Source organism: Vipera berus (genome assembly GCF_964194415.1).
Source record: "Vipera berus genome assembly, chromosome: 2".
Classification (NCBI taxonomy): Eukaryota; Metazoa; Chordata; class Lepidosauria; order Squamata; family Viperidae; genus Vipera; species Vipera berus.
Genome location: NC_138203.1, coordinates 284,022,093 through 284,035,508, shown reverse-complemented (window position 1 = coordinate 284,035,508; position 13,416 = coordinate 284,022,093). Strand labels below are relative to the sequence as shown.

At 44.5% G+C, this 13,416-nt stretch overlaps 1 protein-coding gene across 2 annotated transcripts; it reads left to right on the top strand.

Moving 5' to 3' along the window:
* The first annotated feature begins 1,264 nt into the window (after positions 1-1,264).
* On the top strand, positions 1,265-13,300 carry LOC308661156 (zinc finger protein 213-like). Of its 2 annotated transcripts, XM_081315965.1 has the most exons (5): positions 1,265-2,001; positions 3,510-3,629; positions 4,716-4,893; positions 8,289-8,537; positions 12,109-13,300. In XM_081315965.1, the coding sequence occupies exons 1-5, from the start codon at positions 1,516-1,518 to the stop codon at positions 12,123-12,125; spliced, it is 1,050 nt and encodes a 349-aa protein (XP_081172091.1). In that variant the 5' UTR covers positions 1,265-1,515; the 3' UTR covers positions 12,126-13,300. The 2 variants fall into 2 exon arrangements, with proteins under 2 accessions (XP_081172091.1, XP_081172090.1); XM_081315964.1 differs by having other exon boundaries at positions 4,716-4,842; positions 8,289-13,300.
* Positions 13,301-13,416: the final 116 nt, after the last annotated feature.

Below are 13,416 nucleotides of genomic sequence, written 5' to 3'. Positions count from 1 at the left end.
ACAATCAACAAGCCAAAAATGGAAGATAAAGACCAAAAAGTCCTTTCCCCGGCTGTCAGCTCGCAGATGTCATGGTTCCGAGAGATGAAACTCTTCAAAGCATTTCGAGGCATTGTTTACCTTAAAGAATCTTTTATTCTAGTAGCATAATATCGGCACTTACATAATCGAAGCCAAAAACTGAATTCCTCCTCCCCTGGGGACATAGTATCAAAGCAAAATTCCCTCCTCCAATTTAGTCATAAATCACATTCCCCTATTAGCTTGAAGCGCTCGCCAATTCTTTTATTAGCTGATTTCAACAACCTTGATTCTCACGCTAAGTTCAGTGTTGTTATGTCTAGCTGGACTCTCATTCACATCACCTACCTCCCCAGCATCATCTAACTCTAAAAGCGAAAGGGGGGGGGGGAAATGGCTACATTTCCATCTGTTTCTCAAGGCAAAAACATCCTTTGTTATGAGCGTTGACACCAGATGTGCACAGATTTACTCAGGGCTTTTTTTGTCACAGAACACCCAGAACGGAGTTCCAGCACCTTTTTTGGATGGAACCTTATAGGGTAGGCAAGGCGGGTTGTATGAGATGTGTGAGTTCGGGCACCTTTTTCTTTTACAAAAACAGCACTGGATTTACTCCAAAATAAACATAGGACCGTAAACCCAAGAAGTAAATTATCCCAATCAAGAATTGAAAAAAAAAGCTGGAAGCAAGCAGCTCAACTAAAGAACCTCCCAGACTGCTCCCAGTACACTGTCGGGGCAAGGCAGTAGAACAGAGGTCCCCAACCTCGGCCACTTTACGGCTTGTGGACTTCACCTCCCAGAATTCCTCTGGCTGAGGAATTCTGGGAGTTGAAGCCCACAAGCCGTAAAGTGGCCGAGGTTGAAGACCCCTGCAGTAGAATATAGACGGAGAAGAAACCCCACTTCTTAACTAGCACTGATGATGTTATCAAGCTTCGCTAATGAAACGCCTGCCAAGAAAACCAAACGCGGGAGAGAGAGAGGGAGAGCACCGCACACCCGCTCTCCCTTCGATGGGTTTTCCGGCATCACAACGGAGCGGAGCACGCGCAGAAGACCTCAATCCCAGCTGTGCCGAGGGGAGGCTTTGACTGGCAGAGGGAAGCTCTCGCGTAGACGCGTACGACGTATCACCTCTCTGGGAGGCAGAGGGGGCGGGGAAAGCGGAGCTCCCCCCTCCCTTCCTGGAACCAAGCAGAAAGAGGAGAGGGTGTGTGCTGGTGGGGGGTGGGGGAGCGGACTGGAGGGAGCAGGAAAAGGCGCCTCGGCTGTGGCTTTTGGTCCTCGATCTGCGACCGTCGACGGGCCTGCTGATGGCGGGGAGGCAGCAGGAACGAGCGTCGCTTCGGCTTCGGCGGCTCTCTCCTCTTCGGATCCCCCTTTGGCTTCTTCTCCCCTGCTGGATCCGGAGAGGATTTTGCGCTCTTTGAAAGCGGAACGTTGGAAAGGGGACCCGAATAGACTCATCCGGACAGTCTCCGGGGAAGAATGGCGACAGCTGTGGCCCAGGGCGGCCTGGGAGGGAGCTTCCCCCGTTCGGGCTTCGCCGAAGCGGGAGGCCGGATGGAAGCGCCGGGGTCTCCGGGGGAGGGAGCAGCAGCGGCTTTTCAGGCGGGCAGAGGAGGCGGCGGCGGCGGCCCGAGCGGCCTCCCCGAGGAGCCCCGCAACTCCGAGGCCGAGCGCCGGTGCTTCCGCAACTGCCGTCCCCGGGAGGTCGAGGGGCCCCGGGCGCTCTGCAGCCGCCTGCACCGGCTGTGCCGCGGGTGGCTGCGGCCTGAGCGGAGCGGCAAAGCCGAGATGGTGGACCGGGTGGTGCTGGAGCAGCTGCTGGCCCTGCTGCCCGCGGAGCTGGCGGGCTGGCTGCGGGAGTGCGGGGCGGAGAGCTGCGCCCAAGCGGTGGCCCTGGCCGAAGGGTTCCTGCTCTGCCCGCCGCCCTCCTCCGCCCCCCGGGAGCCCCCCGGAGAAGGCCGGCAGGTGAGACGAGTTGACCCCGAGGGATGCAAGGGATGGTGTTTTATTTAGCAGCCTCTGTAAGAAACGAGAGACCTTAAGAAGACGTCTCCACTTCTTGGAACTCTTCGTCCTTTGAGGACTGACTTGTTCTGGAGGCAAATGCTTCGTTTTCCTCTGGGTGATAATGCCATGGGAGGAAAGAGAAATTCAAGCCTCTTTCAGTGCCCCACCACCACCACCGGCCATCCTCAAAGGATGAAAGAGGCTTCAGAGTTTTGGGGAGATGGCTGGAATCCCTTCTCTGCTCTGCCCCTCTTCTTTTCCCTAATGAAGGATTTTATTGAGGCAGTTTTCCGGTTTAAACTGATAGTATTCAAACTCTTCAGCCTCGCTACAACATTGTGAACCTTCTTTTGAATTTCTGTTTCTCTGCTTTAAAAATAGCCACTGAGAAGAGACATCTGGAGTTTGTGTGTGTGTGTGTGTGTGTGTGTGTGTTTCTGTCTGTATGGCTGGCTGGGGAATTTGGGAGTTGAAGTCCACGAATCTTAAAGTCGCCAAGGTCTACACTCTAGTGTAGAAGATGCATACTGGGATGGTGTAATGGTCTGTGGAAATGGCATTGGAAGAGGGAAATGCCACAGTATGGACAACCATCATGTCTAACTTGGACCCCTCACGTAAATAAACAGGCGGGATGGGGGGATGTTTCAGTTTACCTGAGAGTGAAAGAACAGGAGGGGAGAAATACTTCCAAGTTTGCAAGACTTTGTTAATGTGGTCTTGGCTTTGATCCCTAAGTGTATCCACGAACTGCCAGGCTGGAGGTCTCCTCCCTATCATAGCAAAACTAAACAAAAGGAAGGGGAAATTCATCTCATTCCTTCTCAACTCCCAATGGTTCCTAAATCTAACAGAAAATATTCCCAAAGGAAGAGCTAGACCTGGCATACATACATCCAGAAAGGAGGAAAGGGATAGCTAGAGGAGAAGATAAAAAAGCAACTGCTGATTAGAATGAAAAGAGGAAATAAAGAGAGTCAGTGAAACATTTCACAAAAATGGCAGTCATTTTCTCAAATATAGCAGCCATTTTCAAATCAGTTCTCTCACTTGTGAGTTGGAGAAATGCAAGTGGAGCAGTGGGCTAATGCCTCCTTAAGTAACACCAGCTGCCTGCAATTAGTGCAGGTTCCATCGCACCAGGCTCAAGGTTGACTCAGCCTTCCATCCTTCCGAGGTAGGTAAAATGAGGACCCAGATTGTTGGGGGCAATAAGCTGACTTTGTAAAAATGACGCTGGGGGGGGGGGGCGAAAGCCCTAATAAGCAGGCATATACACAGAATGAAGGCTACTGCTAAGCACATTGATTTGTGCTTTAAATTGTAAGCCGCCCTGAGTCTTCGGAGAAGGGCGGGATATAAATGGGATTAAAAAAAAGTGGAGAGTCAAAAGGTAAGGGAAGCAAACTAACATGGTAATTAATAGTCTTTATGAAAGTGGATCATAAACTAGGCTGTTCTTTCAGGTACAGGAGCCATTCGCAAGAGACATCTCAGCAAAACTCCAGGAAAGAGGAGAACAATCCGGTCCTTCTCAACAGCTTCATTTCAGGAGGAACCAATTCAGGCCACCTTGCCAGGCAAATGTGGGTTTCTTCTGAAAGCAATCAAGTTCAAGCTCTTTCCATTCTTGAGCTACTTTTATAACCAAATGTTAAGTCTGTGCAGTTGAACCTTGTTTTGCATGTGTAAGCAAAGGACAGTTCACAAGATGAGAGGCTCGTATTACAAAATGTAATTGATTTGTGGAAAGAATTTAATACATAGTATGTTTCAAAAGAATGTGAAAACCAGTTAAAAATTAGGAATTGGAAAAGAACGGCTTTAGAAATATGCCAGCATATCCACTGAAAAACTAATCACCTGAAGGACAGATTTCCCCTGTAAAACCTCCTAAGTCAGGGGTAGACAACCTTGGCTCTTTTATGACTCGTGAACTTCAACTCCCAGCATGGCTGGCTCAGGAATTCTGGGAGTTGAAGTCCATGAGTCATAAAAGAGCCAAGGTTGCCTACCCCTGTCCTAAGTAAACACTAAATGGCTGTAACAGTAAGAGTGCTGGTCAGATGACTTGGGTTTCCCCAGCTTATTTCCAAAATTTTGAAACAGGCCAGGAAAGAAGTTTGTAGTGGGTTCGTCCTGTTTTGAAAGGAATTTGAAATTTGCTGAACCAGGCAGGTGCACCCAGGGGATGCTATTCCCCAAAACCTCCTTGCTGAGCCATTCCAGGGCTGTGGGAAGCTCCCCAAGCGGGGTGGGCAGTGTTGTCATCCTACAACTCAAATACATCTAACCCAGAGGTCCCCAACCTTTTGGGCATCAGGGACCGGTTCAATGGAGAGGGTTTTTTCCACGGACCGGAGCGGGGCATGGTTTCATGTACTGCCTGCATCCTGCAGATGGGGCTTCACTTGTTCACGCAGACCAGTTTCTGGCATGCTGGTCCATGGACCGGGAGTTGGAGATCCCTAATCTAAGCCATATTTTGTGCCTTTACAGCAGTAACCACAGGTGGCTGGTCTAAAGACCATGTTGACCTACAAACATTCCTGTCCTGTAAAAGAAAAATGTCCAATTGGTCTTTTGTAAAGCTCTGTTTTCTGTTTTGTGCAGTAAGAAAGGAAACACAGGAGCGGATTGTCTTCTAGGGAAGGTGTTCTTTCTCTTTCTAGGGCTCTGTTAACTTTGACGAGGTGGCCGTGGACTTCACAGAGGATGAGTGGGCTCTGCTGGATTCTGGCCAGAAGTCCTTGTGGAGGGAAGTCATGTTGGAGGTTTCCAGGAATATGGCCACTCTGGGTAAGGTCCCTCTGCTCTGTGTCCCATTCATTGGAAAAGGTGTTTTCAGAGGTAGGTAAACAAGGAAGGGACACGGTGGCTCAGTGGGTTAGGACGCTGAGCCTGTCGATCAGAAGGTCAGCAATTTGGCGGGTCGAATCCCGAGTGCCACGTAACAGAGTGAGCGCCTGTTACTCGTCTCAGCTTCTGCCAACCTAGCAGTTTGAAAGCACGTAAAAATGCAAGTAGAAAAATAGGGACCACTACGGTGGGAAGGTAACAGCATTCTGTGCGCCTTTGGCGTCTAGTCATGCCGGCCACATGACCACGGAGACGTCCTCGGACAAGCGCTGGCTCTTCGGCTTTGAAATGGAGATAAGCACTGGCCCCTAGAGTCGGAAATGACTAGCACACATGTGCGGGGGAACCTTTACCTTTTTTTAAACAAGGAAGGTCCCTGCACTCAGTTGCTTAAGATGATCATGACTCCTGCCTAATCACCACCTGAATTAGTGTACTCCCTTCAAACCTTTCCTAATCTCAAATAAAACCATTGAGGGTCAGGTGTGCTTAATACCTGACTCCTGTCCAAGGCCAGATATCTAGGCTGACATTCAAAAAAACATCTCAAAAAAGGTGTGATTTGCCATTTAGGTCTTGTAAATAAAACCACTTTGTTGCATCCAGGAAGCAAATAGAGATTTTTCATGTTAACTGGCAGGAAATAGGTTGTATGCCTGTAAGGATAGTTGGGTCTCTATGGGATCTTTCAAGGAAGGGGAATTAAAATAGTATGTATTGGGGAGGGGGAGGAATAAAAGGAATACCCTTCAATCACTTGGAAGCCTCTCCCCCCCCCCCCCGCCCCACCACCACGATCAAAAAGGAAAGATTCAGGTTCTGAAAAAGTGACCATGATAAACATCTATTTTTTTTCCTTTTGAGGAAAAGATAGAGAAGAAGAATTTGAAAATAGTCTATCAATGAATGATAATAGGATGGTGGGCTTGAGAAGTAGTTAGCTGCTAAATGCTTATCAATGAGCAGGGGATCCTAAAGGAGCCCTGATTTCCAATCCAGTTCAGTGCAGCGGCATGTGATCCTGTCAGGGAATTGCACAGCAGGTGTCCAAATGAAATCAGAGACACTGAATTTGTAGTTTTATATAAATAAATATATTTTATATTGATATTTACAGCAAACCAGATAGTCAAGCAAACAGGAGCATCTTGAAGTAAATCACAGAGCACAGAAAAAAAGGGAAACTCCCCCTCCGCCCCCATAGCAACCAATCATAGTGCAGATTGCCTCACAGAAGAGCTAGCACTCTCCAACCAATCAGCTGTAACTGAGTGTTCTGACTCACCCCACTGTTCCAGCTTCTAAATTTAAATATCTTAACAGAATCCATCCAGAGAGAAATACAGTGTCTCTGAAATCAGATGGCTTCCATACTTGTTGCTTCATTTTCTAGGGACTTAGCCCCAGTTTGTTCCTGTCCATATCCAGATTTGAGTAGCTTACATATTGTGAGGAAAATGGGTTTTCAGCTGAATGGAATTATTTGCATCAAATTGACACATAAGGAATTTTCATACCCTTGGAGCTGGCTCACACTAGCTTGTTGTCGTATCAGATTATTCCCATGGCAACCTCTGAATCTCAAGATACCAATGTTTGAGGGTGAAGGTTTCGTTCTCTGAGCTTGTGGGTTGGTTTCCAAACCTTTCGTTACTAGGTTAAGTAACATCTTCAGCAGAGTTTAAGGGATGTCAGTGTCTGTGTTCTTCTGTTTATAAGGGCTTCAGGTATGGGTGTGTCAAGTGAGGATCTTGTGATGGGTCAGGTGTGAGTCATCACAGAGATACCAATGCTTCTTCTCGCTATTACAGGTAATTCTCAACGTATGACCCCAACTGAGCCCAAAATTTCTGTTGGTGAGCAAGACTGGTTAAGTGAGTTTTGCATCATTTTACGAACTTTCTTGCCATGGTTCTTAAATGAATCACTATGGTTATTAAGTTAGTAACCTGGTTGTAAAATGACTCTGGCTTCCCCATTGACTTTGCTAGTCATAACGCTGCAAGAGGCAATCACAATGACCCTGGGACACTGCAGTAGTCATATATATGAGCGAGGTGACAAGTTAATAAATTTTGATTACATGACAACGGGAATGCTGCCACAGTCCTAACTGAAAAATGGTCATAATTCTGTTTGAAGATAGTAGAAGGTTTGCAGTAATTCAAGATCTATTACTTCATTACTTAGGAATATGTAGGCTTCTATCATTTCCCTCTCTCTGAAATGTATCAATATCAGTGCTTCTCTTATTTACAGGGATGTTTCTCACTATTCTTCGGGTGGGTTTTCCTCTATTTTATATAATATATAATACAAGTATTCCTTGACTTACAACCATTCATTTAGTGACCATTCAAAGTTATAGCAACACTGAAAAAAGTGACTTATGACTGTTCACACTTACAACCATTGCAGCATCCCTATGGTCATGTGATCAAAATTTAGATGCTTGGCAACTGGCTCATATTTATGACAGTTGCAGTGCCCTGGAGTCATGTGATCACCTTTTGCAACCTTCTGACAAGCAAATGGGGAAGCCAGATTCACCTAACCATGTTACTAACAAAACAACTGCATGATTCACTTGCAACTGTGGCAAGAAAGGTCATAAAATGGGGCAAAATTCATTTAACAAATGTCTCAGCAACATAAAATTTTGGGCTCAAGTATGGTCATAAGTCAAAGACTACCTGTAAATACTCTAGTAATTTGTTCCTCTTCCAGTCTAAACCTGAATAGCTTGGACATTATCCTGTCCAGGCTCAAGAAATAAACTGTATAGCAGTATCATGGTCAGAATGACTTGCCCAACCCCATTTGGTGGATCACTTCAACCAATAGCTTCATGTCCATGTTAATTAAGGAGATGTCAAACTTTGAGGAAAATCACAGCCGAGCAACCTGGGGCCCAATCACCCCTTCACCACCCTCTCCCTTCACCACTGCTCCAGAACTGTCCCTTAGGAAAAGAGAACCACTGCAAAATACTAATATTTCCAACATCCTGACTTTGGAGAGGGTCCAGAAATTTCAATTTTATGAAAAGCCAGAGATGTCAAGCAAGATTACAAGAATCATACTCCTGATATGCCAATCCCTCTAGAGGTCACTCACAAACGTAATGTGTGTAGCTCTGACCTGAACCTCCATAAAATGAGTCTAGATAATGTTCTCCATGACGAGTCCTCCGTAGCTATAGCCTCATGCTTTTCTTAAGAGCCTCTGTTGAAGACTTGTGTGTAGGAATCCAAAATCATCAGATTGAGTGATGGCTTTTGAGAAGGTGACACTGCCACCTCTTTCAAGAAGGATTGCAGCCCTTCAGCCAAGAATCCATTTACTAAATTCTAATGTGGAATTTATATTTTCTTTTTCCCAATCAGGTGACAAGCTGGAGAATGACAATGAGAAACAGCTGAGGTCAATGCCAATGCAAACAGCAAACCTTCAAGAAGAAATGATTTTTGACCATCAATGGGATGCAAAACCGCTAGAGAAAAGCCACTCAGAAGATGGGGAGAAGTCATCCACTTATCTTCCTATTGAAATCCACAGTTTCCTCATCCAGCAAGACCAGAAAGGGAAGAGAAAGGGCAAACATAGCAAAAGAGAGAAAAATGAATTCCATTTAGGTGAATATGGCAGAAGCCAGACCAAAGGAAAACAATATGGCTGCAGACAGTATGCAAAATTTATCAGTCGTTCTTTCTCTCTTTCTTTACCTAAGAAACTGTACAGGAAACACAGGCCACATATATTTGTAAAATTTGGGAAGAGTTTCAGTCTGAGCAGAGACATGAAGCTATGTATAAAGTGTGGAAAAAACTTCAGTAGCAGCAGTACACTTAATCGTCATCAGAGGATCCACACAGGGGAGAAACCGTATAAATGCACGGAGTGTGGAAAAAGCTTTTCTCGAAATACACAGCTTATTCATCACAAAAGGATTCATACAGGGGAAAGACCATATAAATGTCTGGAATGTGGAAAGAGCTTTATTGAGAACAGAGACTTTACTCGCCATCAGAGGATCCACACAGGAGAGAGACCATATAATTGCATAGAATGTGGAAAGGGCTTTATTGACAGCAGAGACCTTAGTCGCCACAAAAGGATCCACAGAGAGGAGAGACCATATAAATGCACAGAGTGTGGGGAAAGCTTTAATCACATCAGAACATTTACTCGTCATGAAAGGATGCACACTGGAGAGAATCAGTATAAATGCATAGAGTGTGGAAAGAGCTTTAATAACTGTAGCACTTTTACTTATCATAAAAGGATCCACGCAGGTGAGAAGCCATATAAATGCATAGAGTGTGGAAAGAGCTTTACACAGAAAGGACATCTTACTCGTCATGAAAAGATTCACACAGGGCAGAAACCTTATAAATGCACAGAGTGTGGAAAGGGCTTCAGTACAAACTGTAATCTGACTCGCCATCAGCGGATCCACACAACTGAAAAACCATATAGCTGCAAGGAGTGTGGAAAGACATTCACTGAGACTAGTGATATTATTTCCCATCAAAGAATCCACACAGGGGACAGACCATATAAATGCCTGGAATGTGGAAAGAGGTTTTTTGACAACAGTGACCTTATTCAACATCAAAAGATACACACGGCAGATAAACTGCATAAATGCTTGGAATGTGGAAAAAGCTTCACTCAGAAAGGAAAACTTAATTCTCATAAAAGGATCCACACAGGAGAGAGACCATATAAATGCATGGAGTGTGGAAAGAGCTTTATTGACAATTCTGTCCTTACCTTCCACCAAAGGATACACATGAGGGAAAGACCATATAAATGTATGGAGTGTGGAAAAAGCTTTTGTCGGAACACAGAACTTATTGATCATAAGAGGATCCACACTGGGGAGAAACCATATAAATGCATGGAGTGTGGAAAGCAATTTACTCAGAAAGGACATCTTACTCATCATGAAAGAATCCATACAGGGGAGAAACCATATCAATGTTTAGCGTGTGGAAAGAGCTTTGCTCAGAAAGGACAACTTAATTCTCATGAGAGAATCCACACAGGGGAAAGACCATACAAATGCTTGGAGTGTGGAAAAAGCTTTCATTGGAGCACAGAACTTATTCATCATGAAAGGATCCACACTGGGGAGAGACCATACAAGTGCACCGAGTGTGGAAAACAATTTACTCAGAAAGGTCATCTTATTACTCATGAAAGAATCCATAAAGGAGAAAAACCATATAAATGCATAGAGTGTGGAAAAAACTTTGCCCGGACAGGACAACTTAATGCTCATAAAAGGACCCACACAGAAGAGAGACCATATAAATGCATGTAGTATGAAGAAAGTTCTTAACAATCACAAGACATTTACTCATGAAGCAATCCAAACTGGGAAAAATCCATATAAATGTATGGAGTGTGGAAAGAGCTTTGCTTGGAAAGGACAACATAAATCTCATAAAAATATGCCCACAGAAGAAACCTTATACATCTATGGAGTGAGCTTCATTAAGAACAGTCAAATTACTTATCAAAGATTCCAGAAATGAGAATGAAGGTTATTATTGCATAGAACGTTAAAAGATCTTTTGTTTGATCTTAATTGTGATCCTTTGAGGATTCTCTGATTTCCAAGCAGTGGACACAACACAGCACAGCTTTAGCAAATCTGTACACCATGTTTCATTGTGGCAAATCCCTTCCCCCAAAACAGCCTATTCCTCTTTACTCTATCTTTCTGAATCTTGCAAGCTGAGATTGCCACTGAAATATGTCTTTAATACTGAGTCCTTAACTGAAACAAAAATTTCAAAGTCTATAAACTGGTATGCAACCTTTGCTTCCTTGCAAACATTATTACATTGAGGGATGGTCTCAGTGCAGTTGCTACTTTTCTCTTGGCCAACTCCAAGCTCTGTTCTTGAGCAATGTTCCTTTTGAGCATTCCAGCTGAGCTCCCAAGCCAAGCTCCAGGCAGGAGTCCCACCAGGAGATGCTGCTTGCCCTAGTTTGTGGTGCTAGCAGTTGAGGGATTGCTTGCTTGTACTGATTATCAGTCACCAAATATGGCCGTCTGTTTCCCCGTCTTCTTGCTTTTTTCTTATCTCCTTTTCTCTTACGTACCCACAAATGAACTTTGCTCTTTCTTAGATTTTGTTTCTGTAAACTAAGGGCCTTGTTGGGGGGAGGTTACTTTTGGATTTGCACACATTTGTGGCTCAATTAGTCAGGCAACTGGAATGCCAGCATGGATCCTTTAAGTAAACTGTGAGTAAATGAGTGAGTGAGTGAATGAATGATTGCATGAGCTGATCTCAAATTTCTTGAGGTGTGCTGAGCCCTGGGGAAGAGGGATGAGAAGCATTTCTGCCTGGCTGCAACTGTTTTTCCCAAGCACAGATAGCAATGGTAGCTTTGCTTCCTCAAGCATCCACACAGGAGAAAAACTACACGTAGTGCTCGACTTACAACAGTTCATTTAGTGACTGTTCAAAGTTACAACGGCACAGAAAAATGTGACTTATAACTACAACCTTTGCAGTATCCCCGTGAATGTGTGATCAAAATTCAGATGTTTGGCAGCTGATTCATATTTTCTTCCCATCGCTTTGTCTGCTCCTTTCCTCCATGCAGTGTCTTCCCCGATTACTCACTCAATTTTTGAGGGATTCCACAATTTCCTGAACTAGAACATGTTTCCCAGCTGGGTTTTCCCATGGGCTACACCAAGACGTGCTTAGTAATAGGCTGAGAAAGTAAGTATTTAGAAAGTAAGTAGCTCTGGCTCTTTAGATTTACACTGAGAAGCAAGCCTGAGATTGGGAGGTAAAGAGTTGCCTTAAACTGCAAGATAAGTGGCATATAAATTTGATGAATGAATGAATGAATGATTATGTCTGATGTAGAAAGATCAGACGAATTTTTCTTGAAGTGAAAGGAGGAATTCTCTAGAGCTGAATGTGTAACATTCTGGATAGACAGATCCTCTAGAATGGGGTCCTACAGCAAGTCAAGTTACATTAAACATGAGTTCAATTAACTTCTGGCTACAGGCTAATTTTCTCTGGATAAGCGGGGTCAATTCTGGTTAGAGATTGAAGAGGAGTCCTCTGGGATTTGCAAGACTGAAGGTCCATATTGCTATCTGAGGAGGATAGAATGAAGCTGAATGCTGTTAAGAGTCCATCTTTAGCTCTCTATTCTTTTCCTTAGACACATTCCTACACTGACAGCAAACAACACCAGTTCAATTGGAGCAACACTAAAATCATCGGCTATGCTAACACCTGCCACGCTCATGAGTTCATCGAAGCCTGACACTCCACAAACGATTCCGTCAATGGACACACATCGACCTGCAACCAGCTTACAAACTCTTCAGAATCCAAAAGAACCGCACAGCCAACCAGACACAGCACTGACCCTCAACCAACCCACGCAAGACCCTCTTCCCCCCCAGCAATTCACCTCCCAATGACCCTGACCTGAGGTAACCTTCCCCATCACAAAAACCATCACAAGCCTGTCACTGATGACTCACACCTGTCCCATCACAAGACCCTCACTTGACACACCGACACCTGAAGCCCTTATAAACAGAAGAACACTGACATCCCGTAAACCAGAGGTTGCCAACCTTTTGAGTACCAGGGACTGGTTCTGTGGAAAGAGGTTTTTCTGCGGACCAGAGACCGCATAGTTTCATGTATTGCCTGCATCCCACCGATGGGGCTTTGCTTGTTTGCACGGACTCATGGCTTGGTGCCTGTCCACAGACCAGGGGTTGGGGACCCTTGCCCTAAACTCTGCTGAAAATGTTACCTAGCCTGGTAACAAAACATTCAGAAACCCGCCCACAAGCTCAGAGAATGAACTTTCACCTCACACATTTCTATTCTTAATATAGCTACTAATCTATCCTTTTTTATTGGTACCTAAGATAAGAGAGATAAGATAACCTTTATTGTCATTTTTTTACTGCGGGCACAACGGCACACATTAAAAATGAAATTTAGTTGCCCGCTCTCAAAGTGGAACACATACATGAAACACACCCAACCATACTATATACACATATGTATAGACCCACACCCTTACATATACATAACAAATATTAAATACTGTCCATCTTAAATATATAAGCTTGAGAGTTCACAAGGTTAACGCTATATGGAATGAAACTATGGCTGAATCTGGATGTTCTGCTGCATATACCATAAAGCCTCCTCCCAGAAGGTAACAAGGAAAACAGGTCGTGAAAAGGATGTGTAGTGTCCCAGACAATCTTACGGACCCTGCTCAAGCAACGCTTCTGTGCTATCTTTGTCTATATTCTAAAGTGTAGTTAAAAGTGTATATTCTAAAGTGTAGTTAAAAGTGTTTACTCCCTTTGTTCAATAAATTATTTCAGGTTTTGTTGCCTGAAACTCTTCATTGTATAAGGATGGGGTAAAACAAAGCTAGTTTGGGACACTCAAATACACACACATAATCAGAATGCAGCACTGACAAATGACTTCT